At 49.4% G+C, this 23,869-nt stretch overlaps 1 protein-coding gene across 1 annotated transcript in view; it reads left to right on the top strand.

Annotated features, from left to right (window-relative positions):
• Window positions 1–7,417: 7,417 nt before the first annotated feature.
• Window positions 7,418–23,869, top strand: part of MARK2 (microtubule affinity regulating kinase 2) — a 58,199-nt gene continuing 41,747 nt past the window's right edge. Inside the window, exon 1 of the mRNA XM_027045643.2 lies at window positions 7,418–8,043. Coding sequence (XP_026901444.1) covers window positions 7,990–8,043 — 54 coding nt within the window. The 5' untranslated portion in view covers window positions 7,418–7,989. The remainder of the gene's footprint in view (window positions 8,044–23,869) is intronic.

Here is a 23,869-nt window from a genome sequence, read left to right as displayed (position 1 = left end):
CCCCTCCTGGTTTATTTTAAAGCCAATCCCAGACATGGTGTCATTTCATCTGTAAATAGGTTTGTTCGTATCTCTACGAGACGGTCTTCAGTGAAATACATCAATATCACACTTCAAAAATTACTAATCCCTTAGGGCACCTGGCTGGCTCAGTCGATAGAACATGCGACTCTTGATCTAGGGTCATGAGTTTAAGTCCCACCATTGGGCATGGAGCCTACTTAAAAAAATTTAATAATCCTTTAATGGCATCTAATATCCAGTCAGTGTTCATGTTCCCCAATTGGTCCATGAATGTCTTTTTGTTTTCAATTTTCTTTTTTAATTTTTTTTTTCAACGTTTATTTATTTTTGGGACAGAGAGAGACAGAGCATGAACGGGGGAGGGGCAGAGAGAGAGGGAGACACAGAATCGGAAACAGGCTCCAGGCTCGGAGCCATCAGCCCAGAGCCTGACGTGGGGCTCGAACTCACGGACTGTGAGATCGTGATCTGGCTGAAGTCGGACGCTTAACCAACTGCGCCACCCAGGCGCCCCTGTTTTCAATTTTCTAATTGTGGGCAAAATACATATGCCATAAAATTTGCCCTTTTACACATGTTTAAGTGTAGTAGTTAGCACATTCACATTGTTGTGCAACCAATCTCTAGAACTCTTCCGTGAGTCTCTTTTTCACTTTTTTTTTTTTTTTTTTTTTTTTTTTGAGAGAGAAGAGTCAGGGAGAGGGGCAGAGGGAGAGAGAAAGAGAGAATCCCAAGTAAGGTCCACACTCAGCACAGAGCCAGGGCTCAGTCCCATGACCTTGGGATCAGGACCTAAGCGGAAATCAAGAGTCGGATGCTCAACTGACTGGGCCACCCAGGGGCCCCCTCCATGAGTCTCTTTTTTATTTATTTATTTATTTTTTATTTTTTAATGTTTACTTACTTTTGAGAGAGGGAGAGAGAGAGAGCACAAGCAGAGGAGGGGCAGAGAGAGAGGGAGATCAGAATCTGAAGCAGGGTCCAGGCTCTGAGCTGTCAGCACAGAGCCCGATGCGGGGCTTGAACTCACAAACCGCGAGATCATGACCTGAGCCGAAGTCAGACGCTCAACCGACTGGGCCACCCAGGCACCCCTCCATGAGTCTCTTTTTACAGCTGGTTTGTTTGAATCAGGAGCTAAATAAGGTCCACACATTGCATTTCAGCAACCTTTCTCTCCTTTTTTTTTTTTTCTTCTTTTCTCGTTTCTTTTCTTTTTTCTTGTTTAAGAACCTGGTGGCTTGTTCTATAAACGGAATTTCCTCCATTGTGGATTTGGCGGATGGCACCCCTGTGACGCCAGTTGGCATGTTCGCCCATGAAGGGATGCAATTTTGAGGTGGGAGGGCGCTGCAGAGGGCTTCCTCGGGAGGAGACATTTAAGTAGAGAGAGAGTCCTGCAGCTAAATGGGGAAAGGCAGTTCCGGGCCGAGGGGACAAGACGAGCCAAAACTCTGTGGCTCCCATTGCCCAGGGACTCACAGCCAGCCTGCTATAGCCCAGGCACTGCACGAGGCACCAGGGACACTACCAGGAACCACACTGTGTCCCTGCTCTCCCTGGGGTTAGTGCTGATCTTCCCAGGGAGGGAGGCAGGGGAGGAAAGCGGGAATTTTGTCTACAGACATTCTGCCTGTCGGCTCTAGGTGTGGCTGTACAGCTGGGAGGTATGCGGGGACATCCCCTTGGCACACTGGTGACTCCTGGCCCGGCCTGGCCCCTACCTCCTCCAGGAAGCCAGGGAGAGCCCAGGACACCAGCTGGTACCAACCCCCTCTGCCAACTCTAAGTTGGATGTTGGCCCACCCGACATCCTCGTGAGATGGGAACTCCTTGGGGACCGGTCTCCTTCATGCCACCACAGGCTTCGCTTCTTTCCGCCAGTCCTTCCTTGTAGCCCTTACTTCCCCTTGGGATCAGACTCGGCATCACCTCCTCTAAGACGCCTTCCTTGCTACTCCGTCCAGTTCCCATGCTCCCACAAGCCCCAGATCATCCACTCAAGGTATCTCCCTCTGAATCCCATGAAAAACTGCCCACTTCTGCTTCCTCCTGGGTTGCTCACAGGGCCTCTGCCAATGCGGCCGCCTGGCACCGCATCCAGGATGCCCAGCCTTTTCAGTGTCAGTGGCCACAGAACCCTGCCTGTGGACAGTGACGCAGTTATGGGAGCGTTGGTTGGTCCAAAAGGCGACTCTCCTCCCAGAACAGACTCTAAAGGTGGCTTCTCTGCCTGATGCCCCTTCCCCGCCCATCCCTGCCCCCCCCACCCCCGACAGGGTGGTCATCCTGCTGCACCATGAGGACATGTGAGCAAAGCTGGAAGGGACACTGTCCCCTCCATCCCAAGCATGGTGGTACCTGACCATGACTGAAGAAGGGTGGGAGGGATATCGTTGCTGGGCTTGGGTTTGGAGACCATCTTAGACCTCGAGCTGCTATAACAGAATACCATCAACTTGTGGCTTATAAACAGCAAATCTATTACTGTTCTGGAAGCTGTAAGTCCAAGATCAAGGTCCTGGCAGATTCAGAGCCTGCTTCCTGGTTCAGAGAAGGCAGGCTTCTCTCTATGTCCTCACGTGATGGAAGGGACTGGGGAGCTCTGTGGGGTCCCTTTTATGAAGGCGTTAATCCCATTACACATGCAGGGCCCTCCTGACCTAATCACCTCCCAAGGCCATCACCATCACCTTGGGGGTTAGGATTGCAACATACGAATCCTGGGGGGACACAGACATTCAGACGATACCATTACAGACGACTCCGTAGAGAGCGGCAAGTCCGGCTTCCCCTCATTGTACAGACAGGGAGCCTGAGACCCGAGGGTGGGGGGGAGGGAATTACCTAATGGCTCATGTGATCCATTAGTGACAGAGCTGTTGCCAGAATGGGCTCTCTTACTTCCGGTCCAGTGTTGTTCTCCAGGGAAGCGGAGAGGTTATAGCAGAGAGAATTAAAAGGAGGCTAGCGTATGCCTTCTCGTAAGAGCAGCCTACGCAAAGCGCTGGCCATCCACCAGGCTCTGTCTAAGCATGTTTCGTATATTAACTCATATCCTCACCAATCAACCTTATGAAGCAGGTGCTTTTATTATCCCCATTTAAAAGATGGGAAAATTAAGGTAGAGGGAAGTTTAAGAGGCTTGCCTGAGACCACACAGCTCCCTAGGAGCACCCTGGCAACAAGGCGTGTGTGTTGACTCACTACCCTATTTGCCTCTCATGGGCTAAGATGACTGAGGTCGACTCCCCTAGCAAGGGACTGAGCCCCTCTACACTTTGATTTCCTTATCAGTAAGCCGGGGAAACAACAGTGCCTTCTGCTCATTGTGACTCTGGCAATGTCTAAACAGTACCCAGCTCTCAGTGCGTGTTAGCAAAACCAAGAAAGGGGAACAAGAACGGTGGGTTGGGCAGCGACACGGATAACAAACGTTCTAGACCATCAGTGCTAAGGTGCCAATTTTTCACGCTCCAACATCTCGGAGATATCCTAAGTTCAATATGATGTCTGGCAATGGAGATAAAGCGCACGATGGAAATTCAGAGGCATCAAGAAACACAGGACAAAACGCGGCAAGACGGGAGGGTCTGTGGCCAGTCAGGGGGCATACGTGGGGCTTGCTTCGCCCCAGACATCCGACTCTTGATCAGAGAGCAATTCTGGACCCTGCCTCCCACCCTGGAGAGGGGCCTGCACTGAATGATGAGCATGCTCTCTGGCTGCACGGCTTGGAAGGAGAAAGATGAAGAGTTGCATTGTTTTAGAGGTGAGAGAATAAGGATGTCTTCCATTTGAGCAACTTACCTCCCCTTGACTTCTTTCCTCTGTGCCCACCCACGGGGGGAGAGTTACCATAACTCCTTTGTGCCTGCCAGGGCTGGGAATCCCACGATCCTTGCCTTCTCTCATTCTAGGGGGTATCGTGACTGACCTGGAGTGCTGGTCCATTTGGTTGGTTTCTACCTGCTCTGAGGCCTGTGGTAGATGTCTTTTTTATGTGTGCTTTGTCTTGTTCAGGGTAGAAAGCTTGGAATTACCTATTTTATTTTTATTTTATTTTAGAGAGAGAGCACACAAGCAGGGGAGGTGCAGAGAGAGAGGGGGACAAAGGATCCCAAGCGCGCTCCGCACTGACAGCAGAAAGCCCAACATGGAGCTCGAACTCACAAACCACAAGATCACGACCTGAGCCGACGTCAATGACCGAGTCACCCAGGTGCCCCTGGAATTACCCTTAACTCTTCTCTCACACGCCCCCTAAGCCAATCCACTGAGAAATCCTGTCGGCCCTACCTTCCCGGTATCTCCCAAATCCAGCCACCTGTTGCTACTTCCACTGCTGCTGCCCCGCTCGAAGCCACTGAGCCACTGAGAGGCTCAAGCCTCTCCCTTGAATTCTCCTAAAAGTCTCCTTCCTGGTCTCCAGGCTTCTGTTCCTGCCCTGCCCCTTTACCTGATTCTCAACTCAGTAGCGGGTCCACTCGTGTCACAGCTCCCCATCCCGTTCCGAGGAAAAGCCAAAGCAGTGGTCCCACCCTGCCTGGTTCCCCATCACCTTTCAGCCTTCTCCTTCTGCTCCCTCTCCCTCTGTTCCGGTCCCATTGGCCTTCTTGTTCTCCTGCCTCAGGGCCTTTGCACTGGCCAGAAAGCTCCACCCCCAGATAGCCACAGAGCTGACTCCCTCACCTCCTTTAAGTCTTTGCTCAACGGTCACCTTCTCAGTGAGGCCTACACTGACCACTTTAGCACTGCAACTCCTATTCCACCCACTCACTCCTGTAATCCGGATCACCCTTAGCTGACGGCTTTTATTTCCATGGCACTTAAGACCTACTGTGATGTTTGGTGTCTGTATTCGCCAACACTTTTCCCACCACCACGACTGGCTGCAGAACTTGCGGGGCCCAATGCAAAATGGCAATGCAAGTCCCCCTTGGCAAACATGTCAAGAGGGTGACAGCAGAGCATTAAATCAAGTTCGAAGCCATTCTAAGAGTAGGGCCTTTTGTGACTGCCTAGGTCACAGGCCCAGGAAGCCAGCTCTGCCTATCACGCAAGGGAGCTGGCGAGAGCCCTCAACCAGGGCAGCAGTGTATTTGGAGCTGGGCTGTAGGCAGATTATTCTGGCACATCTGGTGGGATAGGTTGGAGGGAGTCTAGGCAGGGAGACCAGTTAGGCAGCCTTGTGAGGAAGAGGAGGGGACAGGTTGGGTGGAGGTAGGGGGCTAAGGGGCGGAAGGCAGGGGGTGAGAGCCAGAGTGAGAAGCAGGGAGGAGGTAGAGTTTGCTTAGACAAGAGCATGACAGGAAAGACCCCCTGCGAGCTCACCTTCCTTTGCTCCTCCAACTCCTTCCTTCCCCCCACCCCCAGCCTCCGAACGCTCCGGGGCACAGAAATCAGCCTTGTGTCTCCCTTTGGCCACCAGAGGGCAGACCATTCTCGCGGATTTTCGGGATGAGTTTGGGGTGGGGGCAGTGGACTGTCCTCTGTCCTCACCTTTCCCCCTCATCTCCTTCTGTGTTCCTTCATCAACTTCTTCCTCGATGGCTGGGTGCCTGACTGGAGCTGGAGCGGGCCACGGGGAGGTGTCCTGGAGTACTGTAGGTGGCACCTGTTGCCATTTAAGAAGTCCGTCCATCCCATCCTCCCATTGCGTCTGTCCAGCTGTCTATTTCTCTGGGTGACCTGGCCATGGGCTCCGCTCAAGATGGGGTAGATGGGAAGTGGGAGTCATCAAGTGTCAGAGGTCCATCCAGCACTTTTTCCCACAATTCCTGGGACCTCTCTGCTCCTGTACCTTTGGGGACTTGCCGCTTGAGCCTGGTCTCTGGCTCCGGAGGAGATTCTGGCTTCTGCCCACCTTAAGGGGCTGTTGAGCCCTGGGATGGAGGTGCGGCAAGTTCCAACACGTCCAGGGGACAGCTTGGAGCCGCGGGGGACAGCTTGGAGCCAGAGAAATCAAACTAGCCTACAGCCTCTACCTGGTGAGACAGTCTAGGAGGAAGTGAAGAGTGGACTCAGTTTGCCAAGCGGGCTTCCTGTTGGAGTTGAAGGCTCTTAAAAGACGAGAGAGACCTCACTTTATTGATGAAACTCAAGTCCAGGAAAGAAGGGACCTTCTCCAGGTGCCCATTCTTTGTGCCATCCTGACGAATCCTCGTTGTCAGGATTTCTCTTTTCTGTGAGTTTTATTGTCTTTGAAGGGATAAATGAAAAATGAATTAAGATGAAAATGTCTCTTGGGGCTGCTGGGCGGCTCAGTCAGTTAAGCATCCGACTTCAGCTCAGGTCATGATCTCGCGGTCCGTGAGTTGGAGCCCCGAGTCTGGCTCTGTGCTGACAGCTCAGAGCCTGGAGCCTGCTTCCGATTCTGTGTCTCCCAATCTCTCTCTGCCCCTCCCCTGCTCACGCACGCTCTCTCTCTCAAAAATAAATAAACATTAAAAAAAAAAGGGGGGGGGGGGAGAATGCCTCTCCTGCCTTGCTTTACAGGGGTATTTTAAAAGGTAACTGGCGTGACTCAGTATCACCATAGTGCAATGTCATTTTGTGCTATTTTGAACAATTAAAAAAAAAGGTAAGTGGAATTCAAAGATGTTATTTAGAATGTCATCACTGAAACAAAGGCATAAATTCTCTTAATATAAGGACGTCGAGGAGCCCAAACTCAGAGATGTTATGTAATCTTTCCAAGATCACATAGCATTTTCATTCCACAGAGCTGCGGCTGGAACACAGGGCTGGAGGGGGAACCCCTGTGGCCTCCCACAGCTGGGAGACAAGGAGGCCGACCGGGTGCCTGCCCCGGACCTTAAGAAACAGTGCGGATTAGATGTGGGGGTGTATGGATAAACAGAATCCAAGACAGACGATGGCAGGTGAAGAATGTTAAGTAGACAGGTAAAAGACGCTACCTTTGACAGGTGACACACATGTTGATAGGTTGGATGATAAAAACGAGATGGATTTTACGAGCGGACTGATGAGCGGACACGCAAACGGGGAAGTTGTTTTAGAACCAAAGGATGCCAATCGTTGGGACGGCTAACAGCCTTATTTTCTATTTGGTCAAACAATAAACATGCACAGGTGATCCACGCTCCCCGTTCAGGTTTGAAAATACCCGGAAACTGACGGAAAGAAACGAACAGTCCGACAGGGTACCACCCCAGGAACGACTCGGGGCTCGCCGGGTCTCGGGTGTTGCCGGAAATGGCCGACGACCGCGGTCGGCTGCGGGGCGGGACGGGGGCGTGGCCGGTTCACTGCACGCGGAGCGGCTTCGGGTGTTTCCGGAAACCGCAGCGAGCTTGCTTGAAGTGGGCGGGGAAAGGCCTATGGGCGTGGCTGGAGTTCCCCGAGTGGCTTCGTAGATTTCCGTAAACAGAGCCGAAGCTTCGTCTTCGGAATCGAGGCGGCGCGCGCGTCCCCAGGAGTAATCTTCTTCGGGTGTTTCCGGAATTCACCCGTAGTCCGAGGCCAGGAGGAGGAGGCGCGCCCCCCGCCCGTACCTCGCCGCTTCGGATGTTTCCGGCTGCTGCCGGCGGAAAGAGCCGAGGGCCGGCGGTGGTGGCGGCCATGTTGGGAGCAGCAGGTCCGGCGGCGGCTGCCTGTGTGCCGGGCGCGGAGCAGTGCCGCTGAGGGCAGGGGAGGAGCGAGGCAGGCGGCCGGCTGCGGCGGCAGAGAGTAGGCGGAGCGGCGCGGCCCGGCCGAAAGGCGGCACAGCCCAGCCGGGGGTCGGGGGGGTGCGGTCCGGAGCCGCTCGGAGCCGGCGCGGCCTAGCCCGAGCGGCGCATCCCCGGGCTGGCGTGAGCGGCTGCCCGGCCTCCCCGCACCCCCGGCCGGGGCCCATGCGGCGGGTGCCCCTGCTGTGAGAAGCCCCGCCCGGCCGGGCTCCGCGCCTTCCCTTCCCTCCCTTCCTCCAAGCTTCTCGGTTCCCTCCCCTGAGATACCGGCGCCATGTCCAGCGCCCGGACCCCCCTACCCACGCTGAACGAGAGGGACACGGAGCAGGTAAGGAGCCCCGAGGGCTCCCCGAATTCTCTGGCTGGGCCCCTGCACCTTGCAGAGCCTCCTCCCTCCTCTGCTCTCCTCGTGCCCCTGCTGCCACCCTGCAAGCCTCGGCTGCCCTGTCATCTGGCTCTCGGCCTCGCACATCCCCCTCTCAGTCCCGTCCTGGGACCCACCTCGTCCCGACTCCAAGCTGCACACTTGCTGACCCCCGTCTCCCCTCACCGCCCTCCTGCGCTCTTCCGTATTATCTCCCTAGCTTCCCCTCCTCTTCCCTTTTTCTCTCAGGGGCCTTTTCTGGTCTTCCTCCACCCACGCTTAAAGCCGCCACCCTCCTGCTCCTCGAACAGCACCCCGCGATTTGCCCCAGATCGTTGTCCCCCTCTTCCTCCCATCTCTCCAGCCTCGCTTCTGCTCCTCCCGCACCGGTTCTCCCAGTCCCTGGTTATCACCCTCAGGGTCCTTGCCCCGCAGTGTGTTCTCGATCCCTCTCCTCTTCCAGTTCCCCCGCTTCCCCCCCACCCCTTGCTTTTTTTCCCCCCTCTTCCTTCTCCAAATTGTGCTCTCCCTCATGCTTGCAACCCACCAGCTCCACCCTCATCACCTTTCCAAATGGTTCGCCTACTCTTTGCTCATCACTTTCCCTTCTTTTCTCCAGGAGCTCCCTGGTGCCTCGCGCTGGCATTTGTTGCTTCCGTGTTTCCCAGACTGCTGTCATGCGCATAGTTTTCCCACAGGTTGTCTTTGGGGTTCCAGTCTGAAGGGTTCCCTTCAGAGTCTGGATCCCTCGCGTTCTGCCCACCCCCACCCCCCAGGGGTTTGGCTGAAGTCTCTCCGCCTCCTGTTTCTCCCTGACTGCTTTACCAGCCTGCTCCCTGGACTTGTCCTTTGGAGGGAGAACATTCCTCCAGCCCCACTTTATGGGGACAACCTGTTGCTGAGTCCTCTCCCCGGCCACGCTGCATTACCATCCTTGCCCTTCTGTCTTTTCACACCGCAACACGAGCCATGATGCCTTCCTGTGTCTTCACTCCTGGCTCTGTCACTTTTCATAGTTTCTTCCTCCTTGTTTGGTACCTTCCGGTTTCTCTGCCCTCACCCGGTCTTCCTCACTCTACCTGCCTCCGTGAGGCTTGCCTTCATCTCCTCATTAGTCTCTTGCCTTCTTCACATCGTATCTGTTTGCCCCACCGAGGCCCCTGTCCTTTCCCTCCCGATGGGCTAGTCTTTGTAACTCGCCGTCCGGGCATTCAGCATGCTAGTTTCTTGAGCTATACGCCACCTCCTCCCCCCTCCTCGTCCTGGCAATCACTGCTATCATCTGTCACCCAAGCTTTAGCGTTTTCTGTGTCACCCTACCTGTGAGCTGAGAGGCGTCCGCTTTCCACCCCTCCCCTTTCTGTCACCATGTCCGGCTTCCCTTGCTGACTGCTGGCTGCTGTGTGGAGAGTCCCCTGCCTGGCACACCCTCGTTGGCGGAGAAGTTTACTAGGCCAGGAAAACTCGAGTTGAAAAAGGAGCTCTTCTCCCCTGGGGCTGCAGCACTTTTTTTTTTTTTTGCATCCTTTTCCCTTATTACACCCTTTATGTTTTCCTGTCGCGCCCTTCTTTCGCCGCAGCCCAATAGAACCGTCGTTATGTTCTCTCGCGTGTTCACATCCTTCCCTGAAAAATCTTCCCTCGTTTCATTGTCCTACGTTTTTCTCTTGTGTCACCTCCCCCCACCCCCCACCTTGCTCTCTGTCACCTGGGCAGTCAGGAGCTCCATGAGCAACTGTGGCCCCGAGTTTTTCTCTGTGCTGGTTGACCCTTTCGTTACTGACGGATTGATTGCTTCTGGGGGTGAAATGGGTTGAGGGGGAGGGATGGTGAATTTCTGTTTCATCACTGGGTTTTGCAACTGGCTCTGCATGGGACTGAGGTCTTTGGAAACCAGAGCATGGTCTGTATCTCAGGGTCTTGCCCTCACTTGCCGGCTGTTTTCTCTCCTTGCCGGGAACCTCTTTTTCTAGGCTCTCTTGAGGTTCCCCATTCCATTCCTTTTCCTGTCGCACCCTCTGTGTTAGCAGGTAAACCCTGCTCACCAGAGAACTTTCCCAGACTGTTGATTATGAGCTGCTAGGAGGAGGCCAAGTGACTGACTGGCACCCTCAGGCATGTGGGGAGTGGTTGTAGAGTGCCTACTCTCTCCGCGAGGCTGTGGGGGGCATTGTGTTCAGCAAAGTAGAGTAACAGACTGCCTCAATGTGGTTTCTTTGTGCTGTTTACCAAATGTAAATGTATTCCCGCCGTGGTCTCTTTTCTTCTTGTGATGTGTGCATTGATTTCCTCTCTTCCCTACATGCCTCGAATACTGCTGAGCGCATAGTAGGAAGTCGGTGCACACCCGCTGATTCGGTGAGAGCTGATCGGGTGAGCCGGTCGGGAACGGAAGCTGCCCCTTCGCTAACTTCGTCTAGAGCCACGGCTGCATACTTTGTCGTCCTGTTCCAAATTATGAATTACTCATCCTGTTTGCACTCTTTGTGGACTTAGGCTCCCCTGAGCCACTTCATCGCTCCTGCTGCCCGTCCTCAAGGTAGCCAGTCATACTATTTGCTCGATATTAAGTCTCGTCCCGGTGACAGCGCAGCCTTTGAAAAAGCTTGGATATACCAGCTACCGGCAGATGCCCGTATTTTTCAAACCAAGAGAAAAGACACGTAGCAGCCCCTCGCGTCACGAGGCCAGGGATGCCAGAAGCATTGGCCTCCTTTAGAATAGCTCGTTGCCACCAGGTAAGAGCAAGGACGCTCTCAGTCCTGTCGCTGTTGTAGTTGAAGTAGTCACAGAAGTTCAGTCGTTGCGGTAAATCGTAACGTTATGAAATAAAAAGCAAGGGGTTTGGTTGGGCTGATCCCCTCCCCGCAAAGATTCTCTATCACTGTATTTAGGTTTAAATTATTTAAGCTGGTTTCCCCAGGAAATGGGTAAACTCTACTGGTTGTCTTCAAGCTCCAATCTCTTTTTTAGCTCTTCCTCTCCCCCTTTCTTTAAAACATGTGGCTGATGAGAAGCTGTTTCCAGGAGCTCTTTGATCACATCTGAATTAAACACGCATAACACACACACACACACACACACACACACACACACACACACAGAAGATGTTGAAGCATAAAAATAAACCTTGTACTGCAGGAAGATTGCCTGTTTGCTGTCGATTCTGCTCCTAGCACTGGAAGTGGGAGCTAAAAGAAAGTCAAGCCCCCCTCTTTAAGATGATTTTTGTGACACCTGGTTTCGAATGTGCTTTTTTCCCAGCTCTAGATGCTTCTTTCTTTTGCAGGAGGGTTGTGACCTGGGGCTGGTAGTTTTGGGGATTCTCAGTCTGTGAGCTGAGCTTTCTGTCCGGTTCTCCGAATGGCTCTGCTGGCCTGGAGGCTTGGCTGTGGTGACAGCAATCAGCATGTAGGATGCCTGTCCTCCAGCCAGCGGCGGCGGCAACAATAGGCTAGGCAGGTGCGGAGAGGGGTCCAACTTCCCAGAGTTCACCTGCCGCTACCACGTGGAACACCTGGGAGGGGGCTGCGTGACTTCAGAGCCGCCCCACCTCTGGGCCTCAGGAACCACGAGCGAGAGGGCTTCCGGGGCTTCCGAGGGAAAAGAGGAGGCTTTCGGAGGCTTTCACTACCGGCCTCGCTTCTGCTGCAGTGCGCAAGGGAGGGGGGTTGCTCTCGTTCTTCTCGGGTGCGAGTAGCATTGTTTATTCTCTTGGGTGGTTCTAGGAAGAGGAGTGTGGAAGTCTGGATGAAGTGAGCAAAGCTGACTTACGGAGTCCTGTAAAGAACAGCCGAGCCGCTCCAGACACATCTCCCTTGGATGCCAGGGTTGAGTCTGGCTGAACGTTGCCAACGCTGAATAATTTGGTTTTAGTGTCTCCTCTGGTAGAGAGCTCGGGTGGCTCTCATTTCACTCCATGCCTGTGAGCCGGGCGGTGCTGTGCTCTGCGTACGGACTCTGACTTCTGCCCTTTGACTCTGGCCAAGGGCTCCTTTAGTGGTGCTGCCTTCTGGTCAGGGATGTGGGTGGACGTCAGAGCATACATTCTCGCTTCCTGCGTGGCCCTAGAAATTAAGAGTGAGGCCTCGTTAGAGCGAGGGCTCTGGGAGTCTAGAGATCACAGAGTCGCTCGCCATACCGTGATCTTTGAACCCAGTGAAGGTAACCATTTAGTAAATTGTGATAATTTCTCTCTAATGTGTGGGCTTTGGGAAGTAGCTAAACAGATGGATTCAAGACAGTCGTTGAAACTTGGTCTGCTTTAGATCAAAATCAAGTCCACACAGGGATGACTGCATCTTTCAGATGGTGACCAAAGACTGGGCCTGAGATTTCTTTTCATGGTCAGTGTCTTAACTGATGCCTGTGAGGTAGGAAAAAATTGAGAATTTGTTTGTCTGAGAGGTTTGCATCGTTAGGTCTCATGGGAGTCAAAAAACTTCTCAGACCAGACCGTCTCCCCTTTGGACAGAACAGCCCAGCTCTCGGTGGGCATTTGACCAGGACTAACCCGTGCCTTCATGAACTCTTTCCCATTGCGCACTTAGCCACCTGGCTGGCACTTCTCTCCTCCCAGGAGCTTCCGTGACTTTCCTACATATGTATTATGTCGACGGGAATGAATATTTTATGCCGAGAGTGCAGCCAAGCCTCAGACTCTGTGGCCCATTATCGACGAGTGGGGTGGGGGCTGGGCGCCACCTTTGGCCCCATGATAGCTCTGCTAAATGGGCTCCCCCCCACCACAGCAGCACTTTGAAGCCCATTAATGGATTGGGATGAAGTAACCTCCGCAGATGGGAAGGACGAGGAGGGTGGTTGTCCTTCCTTCCCCGAGACTGCCTGGTGAGGCTTTCCTGCAGTCACCGGGGCCAGCCCCAGCTCCATCTGCTTAGTTAAGCTGTGGACTGTGGCTGCTAGGCTTTTGCTATGAGAGGAGGTAGAGAAAGGGCTTGATTCTCTTGTAGCCTCCGGTGCTGCCGGGTTTGCACTTTCCTATCAAAGCAGAAACCGAGAAGGATGTGGAAAGGGTGGGTGGAGTTTAACCTAGGCCTTCCTCCTTCAGCGGAAGTTCAGCGGTGACAAACCACATAGGTGGCTGAGTTTCCTCCTGTTGATGGGAGACTCCAGCATTCGTACCTTTTTGCACTTACAGCTTGGATTCTCCAGGCTTCCTCGCAGCCTTCATCAAACGAGAGTGAGTCACTGCAGTGTTATCTCTGCCTTTTCCCCTTCTGTCTCAGCAAAGGGAAGAGGGAGCCTTTACAAACTTTGTGGGGGAGGAAAACACCCGTTTCCCGCTTCTGGCATGGGAAGAGGCCATCTATCCCGACGTTAACTCTGAAATCTCTCACAATCGGAGCAGAATGCCACCACCCCGCTACAGCCCTCTTGGTGTAGGCATTGAATGTCATTGCTGTCTTTTAGGCTGTGATGGCCTGATTCTGAAACACCACGAGAGGATCTGGTGTCTTGGTGTCCAGTCGTCTTTCGGAGAAGGAGGCAATCCAGTTCCTTCTCTTGCCCCCTTGACCTGCTCCTCCTTGAGGGTGTAGAAGTAGATCCCTTCATCTGTATGTCTGCCCTTTGCTAGAGGGTTTGAAGTTTCTCAGTCCCTGTGCCCTCTCCCTACTTGCATTTATCCCTACGTTTTCATTAGAAAATGGCAAAAAGGGCAAAAACCAATGTGTGTCCTTTTGCTCATCACATAGTGAACCTTCCACTTCTAAAGCCATGTAGGCGAGGGCGAGTCGGACACTGATATTGATGGCTAGGTGAATCCTGAGGGACAACAGATAGGAGGGTGGAAGAAGGGGGGCGGGGAGAGAGGAGAAAGGGAGGGGTGTGTTCAGTGACTGGCTCCCAGCCACCTTTTTCTTTTTAACATGAGGAAGGCGGAGCAGACCAGAGGCTTCTCTGTAGAACCAGTCAAGCTGGTTTTGAGCAGCCTCGGCCTATTTTCCCCTGTGTTCTTTGGGAAGTTGGCCATACAAAGGTCTGCCTCCTCTGGGGCTCTGCTCATTGAGGTGTGAGTCTGGATGAGGTCTGTAAACACCCCCATTCTCCCTCATTACTGAACCGGCCTCTGAGCACGAGTGGGCTTTCTTTACACCCAGTGCTGTTCAAGGCAACTTTGTCCTCCGCACCTGTCACTGGAAACTCTAAGATACAACTCCTTTCCTTGGACCCCCTTTGCAAGTCACAGCTTGGCCAAAGGCCCTCCAGCCTGGCCAGGGAAAAGCGATTGGGTTTGTGGTTTATGGATCGGGAACTGACTCCTGGCTCTTGTGATCTGGCTGCTAAATCCACTGAGGCCCCAGTCCTTTTGGCTTGATGCAGTGGGACTGTCTGTCCAGGCCTGCTGGGGAAGAAAAAAGGAGAGAGAATAGTTTTTGGTCTTTGGCAGCTCAGGAGGTTAACAGTTTAAGTGTGTTCCTGATCAGGTACCCGTAGGAAAGGTGGGAGTCATCAGTCACCACGTGCTGGCACTTCCTGAACAGCAGCAGGAAGCCTTTCTCAGGGGAAAGACATAGGATTCTGAGGCTCCTCTGACCATCAGAGCTACTAATACAGCAGGATTGTTTTCCCAGTCCCCCAGTAAACGGAAAACTCCCATGTCCGAAAGTTTGGTGATTAATGAGTGAAACCACCTGCAAACATAGTTCCAGCCCTTGTCCTTGCCCTTGCCCTTGGGGGGCAGGTTGCTTCTGTCACTGCTACAATGATCTACTCATTGCTTCTCTTGAGCACCATTTCACTGAGGGTTTTGGTTACTGATACTCTGTGTAAAGGGGGGCTCCTTTTCCTGCACCTTCTTTAGACCCAAGGATCTGCTGGCCCTCCCTTACCCCCTATCACTCCCCCCCACCCTCCCACCCCCGCCAGATGGCCATCATCCGAGTGTCTTTGCATGTGGTGTTGGATGTGCTTGTGACTTGTTGCTTCGTTTGGGCCCACACGTGTTTGAATGACTGGTTCTGTAGTCACAGGAAGTGGGGCCCCATAGGCCTGCTTGGTCTAGCAATAGCATTCTAATTGAGTTGAGCTTATGGCGGAGTGGAAAGGAGATCCCAGCACTTGGGGACTTCTAATAAGTGGTATGTTCTGGTTAGAGCAGGCTCTGCAGCTTGATTCCCCTGTGCTGGAATCTTGGTCAGCCTCTACTGTGACCCTGGGCTTACCTAATTGTTCCAGGCCTGTTAGCTCACCTGTAAAAAAAAGGAGTAATGATAGTCCCTATCTTGTAGGTATAGTTGTTGTGACCATCAGAGAAGTTAACGATTATAAAACACTTTAAAACAACACCTGGCAGGACGTAACAATCCTCATGATCACCGTTCTTAGTTGAGCGACTTGGTGGGTTTTCGCTGAACACCATACAACTCCAGGTCACTATGCGTTGGAAATTCTCTGTAATTGATTGAAAGAATCTTGGTTTCTTTTAGTCGTTAGGGTCCCTCAGATGCTTTTTCCAGCATTAAAAAAAATTTGTGGTTGTTTATTTTACTTTATTTGTTGAAGCTAGCCAGCTATCTGAATAGAATGCTTTTGGAAAGGTTTATGTGCTATTGAGATCATTTTAAAAAATGGGGGTGCGTTTATTTACAAGATATCAATATCAGGTGATTTTATTGATTAACAAAACGAAACAACCCAAAACACTACCTTCTACCTGCCCATACTCCTGTGTCGTGAATGGTAATGGTGGTGGTGGTCGTGTGTGTGCGGCCTCATCGAGGGAGGATCCAGACCCAAAGTCAGCAGACCATGGGTTTTTTTCTGAGTGCTGGGATCCAGCCGATCGCATGGGATTTTTTTCCATGTTCCTTTCTTCAGGTGCAGTATTTACCCTTTGGCAACAGGAGAAAGAAAGCTCCCTGTTTCTCTTAAAGACCACATGGGAACTTAGCAGCTCATGATTTTAGGTTCCTTTTTCACTAGCAAAGAGGCCTTCAGGGGCAAGCCCTCGTTATCTCTGTTGGCTTCTCTGCAGTGAGAAGAAAGCCTCCCCTTTGTGAGGCCTGGAAGGGTCACAGCCATTTCTCGGCTGCCCCTGTGAGTTTGTGGACTTTGAATCTTGGGCTGAGATTTTGGTCTCGGTTGGTTCCTTGTTTATCTTTGTCTCTCTTGCGGCTCCTAGAGCCTGAGCGCCTGGTCAGAACAGCAAGTAACTTGCTTAGTTTTTTCACACTGCAACTGCAGCCCAGGAGAAAGGTAACAGTGTCGCCTCAGCTCATCAGGGAATGTTTCTTTGACTGTGTTTTCCTCTTTCTTTTGACCTCTCTGCTGACTTATCTCACTTCCTTTTTTTTTTTTTTTTTTTCTGTTTGGTTTCTTTGAACTCTGTTCCTTCATTACCGCTGTCCATCTCGGGTTTTCATCTCTGTCCCCCTCTGCCTTACCTGTTTCTATGCCTCTTTTGTGGCATGGCTCAGGAGAGGAGTTCTGATAGTCTGAGATCTCCTTCGTGTATAGAATCCCAGTACCACCCAGTCCTTTCTCCTGTTCCTCTGATTTCTGTAAAGTTAGGGATTTGCAGCTTTAGCACACGTTTTCTTTTTATGTCTCTGGAGCCACCTTCCTTAGTAAAGCCAGGCCTGGCGATCTGACAGCTTATTAGGGTCGGCATCCTAGTTTCCCTGGTGATAGGGTCGGAGCCAGTTCTGGGCCGTTTCCTCTGGCCTATCCGGAGTGCTGTAACGCTGGATCCTGTCTTGGGAGGGATCTGAGGTGGCACTTGTGAATTTTGGCAGTGCGATATTGAATGTGGTCCCCAAAGTGTGGTTTGAGGACCCTGGGGCTCCCTGAGGTCCATTCAGTGGTACACGAAATCAAAGTGAGTTTCATCAGAACATGAACGCAGTATCTGCTTTTTACCATTCTGGCTCTGTCCGTATACAGTGGAGTTTTCCAGAGGCTGAATGATGTGTGCTGACATCATCACTCTTGGCTAATGAAATGTGTGCTTTTGTATTCTTGTGTTTTCTAGAATTTTTAAGGTAGTCCTTTAAGGTATAAATAGAGATGTTTTCAGTGATGTGCTCAGTTTGTTTTCGGTACTTCTCCGGGACTCTTACTATCTTCCTTCAGTTGTGCCTGCTCTAAGCCCTGTAAACCTCGTTATTGCCCTGGAAATCATTAGTTTGCTATCCCACCATTTTCCTGGCATCTTTGAGGAAACACAATAAGAAGTAAGTGCAGCTTGTAAAACGTACTCGTAAAAACTTTCGGGAAAGCTTCTAATTTTAAAAATTGTACTTACAACTTACTTTAGCACTTTATTCTAACATAGAGGAAAATTTATCATATTTCTCTTATATTCAAGGATGGATTGTTGACTTTAAAAAGGGAGATTAGAAGACTTGCAACCTCTGTTTACTGAAATGGACATATCAACAAGTGAATGGGAGGAGTCTGAAGAGTCTAGGCAAAACCGTAAATAAGAAATTAGAAGCGATGACACTGTAACGAGAGCTATCTTCTCCTCAGCTTTATAGATGTTAATAACGCACTTTATGACGTCTTACGCAACCGAACACAGTTCAGGTAGTGCTGTAGTGCCAGTTCAGGTGCGCCATCATGTCAAGACCGATCATTCAAAGTTGAAAGAAAAAGGAATCGAGAACTTTTGGTGTATACACCATGAGCTCTTTAAAAGCCAAAATTTGCTCCAGCTTTCAACCTAGAAGTGAAAAAAAAAGTCACTGACTCTTACAGGACAAGTTCGGACGTTCTTTGGCTGGAAAAGCCCACCCAGTAGCCGAGAGACTAAGAAGGTCTTGAACGGCAGACGTTGCCGAACGCCCGCTGGGTGGAGAGTCCGTGAAATGCAGGGCAGTGCCGCTTTGTGTGTACCACGACTCGTCGAATCAAAGGTTTAGGTACGAATGTGAAGACTGAGTTCACATCTTGTTTACAGAATTGTACTTTTGCCTTACAAACGAGATTTACAGACGTGGCTCAACTTGTGTCAGCACCAACTACGCTTCAGAGAATTTTCCTTTACGTGAACGCTCAGCAGTGAACGCGAGTAGCGATAAATATGCAACGGGTTGAATAACTCTCTTGACTTTCATGGTTCATCCTGGAAGAACTTCGTTTCCGTTTGCACTGTTGCACAGAAGTAATGGCAGAGAAAATCGCTGGCGGCGTAACGTAAATCGAGGCAGTGGCACCGAACTCTGCTAGCGATCGTAGTCGTGAACTTCTCTCCTGCTAGACACTTGTGGTTTAAGGAGGGGAGGGGCATTTTCACTTGAGTGTGTCCTAAAAATTATTAATTTTTATTAAGTCTCAACCCTCTAATAAAAGTCTCTTTAACATTTTGAGTGATGAAACGCCAAGTATCTATGGGGCACTGGTGCCGTATCCCATCGTATAGTGACGGTCTTGAGAAAACGTACTAGTGTGTTGGAGCTGAGCCAGTTGCATGGGTCATCATCTTAACTTGAAAGATCAACTACAGTTATTCACACTTGAGTATTTAGTGGACATTTTCTTGCAAGTGAGCGAAGTGAGTCTGTCACCGTTGCCAGGGATAAAAGTCAAGCTTTCAAGCAAAAATGAGAATTTTCAAAAACTTGGATTTGTCGAAGACGTTTTTGACGAGATCAGTCGTAAAATTAGTGGAATGTGATCTTTTGATATTGTATGAAATGTCAATATTTGGAAATTCTGTATAATTCAATGAAGGCATATTTCCCAGATTGCCAGTAGGTAAAAGAGCCATTCAAAGTGCAAGATGACCGGTGTATTTTAACATAAAAAATACACAAGCAGATTCATTGATAGGAGCGCCTAGGGGGCTCAGTCGGTTGGGTGTCTGACTCTTGATTTCGGCTCAGGTCATGATCTCACGGTTTGTGAGATTGAGCCCCATGTTGGGCTCTGCGCTGAGAGCGTGGAGCCTGCTTGGGATTTTCTCTCTCCCTCTCTCTCTCTCTCTCTCTCTCTCTGCCCCTCCCCCCGGCCCCAGAATAAATAAGTAAACTTAAAAAGAAAAGATTCATTGATAAAATTGCAGATTGCAACTAGCTTTTAAAAACTACTACTTTTGAGTTTGGGTCTGGTGTCAAAGAAGAAAATTCTGAAAAGCTATTACACTCCATTTTCCAGCCACAGGTCTATATGAAGTGAGATTTTTCTTCATATCTTACAACTGGAGCAGCAGATTGAAACACATCGGATGCGGAAGCAGATATAAGAAGTTGGTGCTCTTTCATTAAGCTAGACATTAAAGAGATGTACAACAGTGTAAAACAGTGCAGCTTTTGCCGTGAATTTAATTTTGTTTTTGAAAGCACAGGTTTTGGTGTTTGTTTGTTTGTTTTTTTTTTTGGTAAAAAAAATAGGTTGTTTGTATAAACATGTAATGGGTTTATTGTTTTGAATGAATTAATAAAAATATTTTTTAAATCACCATTTTAGTTTCTGATAAGGTAGCTGTCGATAACTATAACCCACGTAAACCAAAGATTTGTGCGGTCCTCAGTAATTTTTTTTAAGAGCGTAAAGAGTTCTTGAGACCAAAAAGTGAGAAAATTTTTGTTTGTAGACAAAACTTGAGTCGATTGACCGTCTTGGGTTGGGTACTTGCAGTGACTTCATAGGGATCCTTGTTTACCATTCAGGCTGCCATACGTCCCTGTCTGGGCCTCAGAGACTTTGACCCAAGCTACCTTATTTCCTTCTAATGCGTATAGCATTGGCCCCATGGGGGTTTGTTGTTGTTTTATCAGTGGTTCCTTTTATTCCCTTTCTGCCTTTTTCCTTAATTTTTTTTCTTTCTCTCATTTTTCTTTCTCTTTATTCCTCTCTTTTAAGCCCCCCCCCCCCTTTTTGTCATTTTTTTTCTTTAGTTTTTTAGCATGGGGGTTTTTGGGGTTTTGCCTGGCATTGTGTTTTGATTGGATTATGAGATCAGTTCATGGGGCAGACTTCCTTTGGTATGTGTGAAATTGTGGTTTGGCAAACAGTTTTTTCATTAAAAATAAGTAACTCATGTTTACATGTAATGGGTTTATTATGTTCTTTTATTTTTTATTTTTAAATTTTTTTTAATGTTTATTTTCGGGAGACAGAGAAAGATAGAGCATGAGCAGGGGAGGGTCAGAGAGAGAGAGAGGGAGACACAGATTGTGAAGCAGGCCCCAGGCTCCCAGCTATCAGCACAGAGCCTAATGTGGGACTCCAACTCACAAGCAGTGAGTTCTGACCTGAGCTGAAGTTAGACGCTTAAGCCACGGAGCCACACAGGTGCCCCTATTATGTTCTTTTAAGTGAATGGCTACATCTTTAAATCTTTTCTCTTATTTTCTTTTCTCTATTATCTTTTCTCTATTTCTCTTATTAGTACAGTAAATATTAATAATCTACATAAACAAATGCTTTTTGGGGACTCAATTATTTTTAATAGTTGCAGGGAGTTTCTGAAACCAAAAAAGCAGAAGAATCCTAGTTGTAGACAAAACTTGGATGAATTCTCCCTGGCTTTGGTTGGCCAGTTTATTGGTAATTTCATAAAAAACCATTTTGCAGTTCCCAGCCCCTGCCTAGTCCTGGCTGTGCCTCAAAAAGGCACTTGCTGCCTTGGTTTTCTGTTGTTCTAGCTGAGGAAGGGGATTTTCAGCTACCTGAGGAACTGTGACCAAAGTTGGCTCCTTTTCTCTTCAAAAACAGAGCATTGACCTTGTAAGTTTTTTTAAACAGTTACCTTTTTTAAATTTTGAGATAATTTTAAATGAAAAGTTGCACAGCTAACCCAAAGAGTGCTTTGGACGTTCTTCACTCAGCTTCCCCTTGCGTTAACATCTTCTATAACCACAGAACACGTATCAGAACTAAGAATTAACCTCAGTATAATACTATCAACCACAGCACAGAACTTGCTCAGATTTCATCAGTTTTTCCACTGATGTGCTTTTTCTTTTCCAGGACCCAGTACGGGCTTTAATTGTCATGTCCCGTAGTCTCCTCAAATCTGTGACCATTTCGGGGCACCTGGGTGGCTCAGTCGGTTAAGCGTCCGACTTTGGCTCAGGTCATGATCTCACGGCTCGTGAGTTCGAGCCCCACGTCAGGCTCTGTGCTAGCAGCCCAGAGCCTGGAGCCTGCTTCATGTTCTATGTCTCCCTCTCTCTCTCTCTGCCCCTCCCCCGCTCATGCTGTCTCTCTCTGTCTCTCAAAATAAACATTAAACAAAAATTTTTTTTTTTTTTTTTTTTAAATCTGTGACCATTTCCTTAATCTTCCCAGGTCTTTTATGACGTTGACAGTTTTGAAGAGTACTGGTTAGTTTATAGAATGTTCCCTAATTATGGTAACCTAAAATTTTCTCATGGCCTGGTGCTTTAACTCCCATGTTTTCATTGTGGTAAAATACACGCATCAGATTTAGCGTTTTAATCTTCTCTTTTTAATTTTTCATTTAAGTTTATTTTTAATTTTTTTTTAATGTTTGTCTCTGAGACAGAGACACAGCATGAGTGGGGGAGGGGCAGAGAGAGAGGGAGACACAGAATCCGAAGCAGGCCCCAGGCCCCGAGCTGTCAGCACTGAGCCTGATGCGGGGCTCGAACTCACAAACCGTGAGATCATGACCTGAGCCGAAGTTGGTCGCTCAACCTCGCTCAACCGACTGAGCCACCCAGGCGCCCCAAGTTTATATTTATTTTTGAGACAGAGAGAGGGGGACAGAGGATCCGAAGTGGGCTCTGCTGACAGCAGATAACCCAATGCGGGGCTCGAACTAAAAAAAATCACAGGAACATGACCTGAGCCGAAGTCAGATGCTTAACCGACTGAGCCACCCAGGCGCCCACCCCCCATTTTTATCTTCTAAGTCGGGTGGCATTAAGTACATTCACAATGTCATGTAACCATCTACTATTTCTAGAAATTTTTCATCATCCCAAACAAATTCTGTATCAATTAAATAGTAACTCTCCATCTCCCGCTCCCCCAGTCTCTTGTAACCTTTATTTTACTTTCTGTCTCTATGGATTTGACTACTCTAGGTACCTCATGTAAGTTGAATCATACAGTATTTGTTTTTTGTGTGTCTGGCTCATTATACTTAATGTTTTCAAGGCTCATCCGTGTTGTAGCTTTAATTCCATTTTAAAAGTTCACTTGGGTTTTCCTATGATGGTATGTATTGAGTTGATATGTTAGAAAATATAGTTATTAAGATTATGTTGTAATTGGCTTAGTGATATTATTTTAAATGAATTAATAGACAATGTAGCATTTTCTAAGTTTTAGTTAGAATACAGTGCGTAGACCCACATAAAGAAAAGCAATTTGAGGTCCTTAGTAGTTCAGAGTATAAAGGGTTTCCAGACAGAAGTGTGAGAATATCTTTTGTAGACCGGCATTGGGCTTGATCATCCCTGTTCTTGATTGGTTGGCTACTTGCTATGACCTCATACTGAGCCTTTGTTTTGCAATTCCCAGGGTCCTGGCTGGGCTGCAGGAAGGTACTTGCTGCCTTGGTTTGCAGTCATTCTAGCTGAGGAAGCTGGTTCTCAGTGACCTGAGGGACTTTGACCAAAGTTGGCTTTTTTCCTCCTTCCAATATAGAACATTGGCCTTTGTTTCCCCATTAAAAAGATCATTTGGCTTACTTGGATTTCATTATGACGGTTTTTTTTTTTAAGCTTATGCATTGGCTATTGGTCAGTTCCAAATTTGAAAACTGCAAAGCTTGCTTAGCCTCTATCCTTGAAGAACCTTGGTGCCTGGAATAGCTGAAGGCTGGGAGGCTCCAGTCACCCACTGTGGCCAGAACACCCAACATTCTGTTCCCTGGGTGGCTGCAGAGCCTACACACTTTGTTCCTGTTTCTTCTGTGCTTAACTCCTTGTTGGCCCTGTTTCTTAAACATGCTGCCAAATCTGACACTTAACAGAGATACGCTTAATTCCACCCCCCCCCGCCCCCCCCAGATTTGGTGTGTAACAGTGTGAACTTTGCTTGATGAGTCTTTAAGGGACAGGTCAAATAGCAGTGGATACATAGTTTCTAAGGTACCCTATGGGGGTGCCTGGATGGCTCAGATGCTTAATGGGCTGCCTCTTGATTTCGGCCCAGGGATTGTGGGATCAAGTCCCATGTCAGGCTCCACACTGTCAGTGCAGAGTCTGGGATTCTCTCTCCCTCCCTCTCTGCGCCTCCCCCCCACACCCTTTCCGCACCCCCCCCCCCCCAACTGGCACATGTGCACACACTATCTCAAAATAAATAAGTATTTTTTGCAGGGTGCCTGGGTGGCTCAGTCGGTTAGCGTCAGATGTTGGCTTAGGTCATGATCTTGCAGTTCGTGGGTTTGAGCCCCACCTCGGGCTCTGTGCTGACAGCTCAGCCTGGAGGCTGCTTCAGATTCTGTGTCTCCCTCTCTCTTTCTCTACCCCTCCCCCACCCCTATCCCCACATTGGGTCTCTCAAAAATAAACGTTAAAAAAAAATTTTTTTTTTTTAATTTTAAAGTATCTTACGATTCTCAGCCTTGTTCTTTTGCTTGCACTCACCCTCCAATGTCCATGGAACCTCTGACTTTGGAAGGCTTCCCTTGGGACCGCTAGTGGTAGACCTTTGGGCCTCCTCTCGTAGTTACTTGTACCAGCTTTAAGCAAATCTTTTTAAATTCATCTCATTTGTTCAGAATCACTTCTCATCGGGTCATTAAAAAACACTGTTTAATCAGGTGCTTAATTTATATCAATTTGAATCTACAGATAGACTTGCGGGATTATAGCTCCATTCCCCATCACTCAGCAGTCCCATAATC

Source organism: Acinonyx jubatus, chromosome D1 (assembly GCF_027475565.1).
Source record: "Acinonyx jubatus isolate Ajub_Pintada_27869175 chromosome D1, VMU_Ajub_asm_v1.0, whole genome shotgun sequence".
NCBI classification, from domain to species: Eukaryota; Metazoa; Chordata; class Mammalia; order Carnivora; family Felidae; genus Acinonyx; species Acinonyx jubatus.
This window is presented reverse-complemented; position numbering and strand designations above follow the sequence as displayed.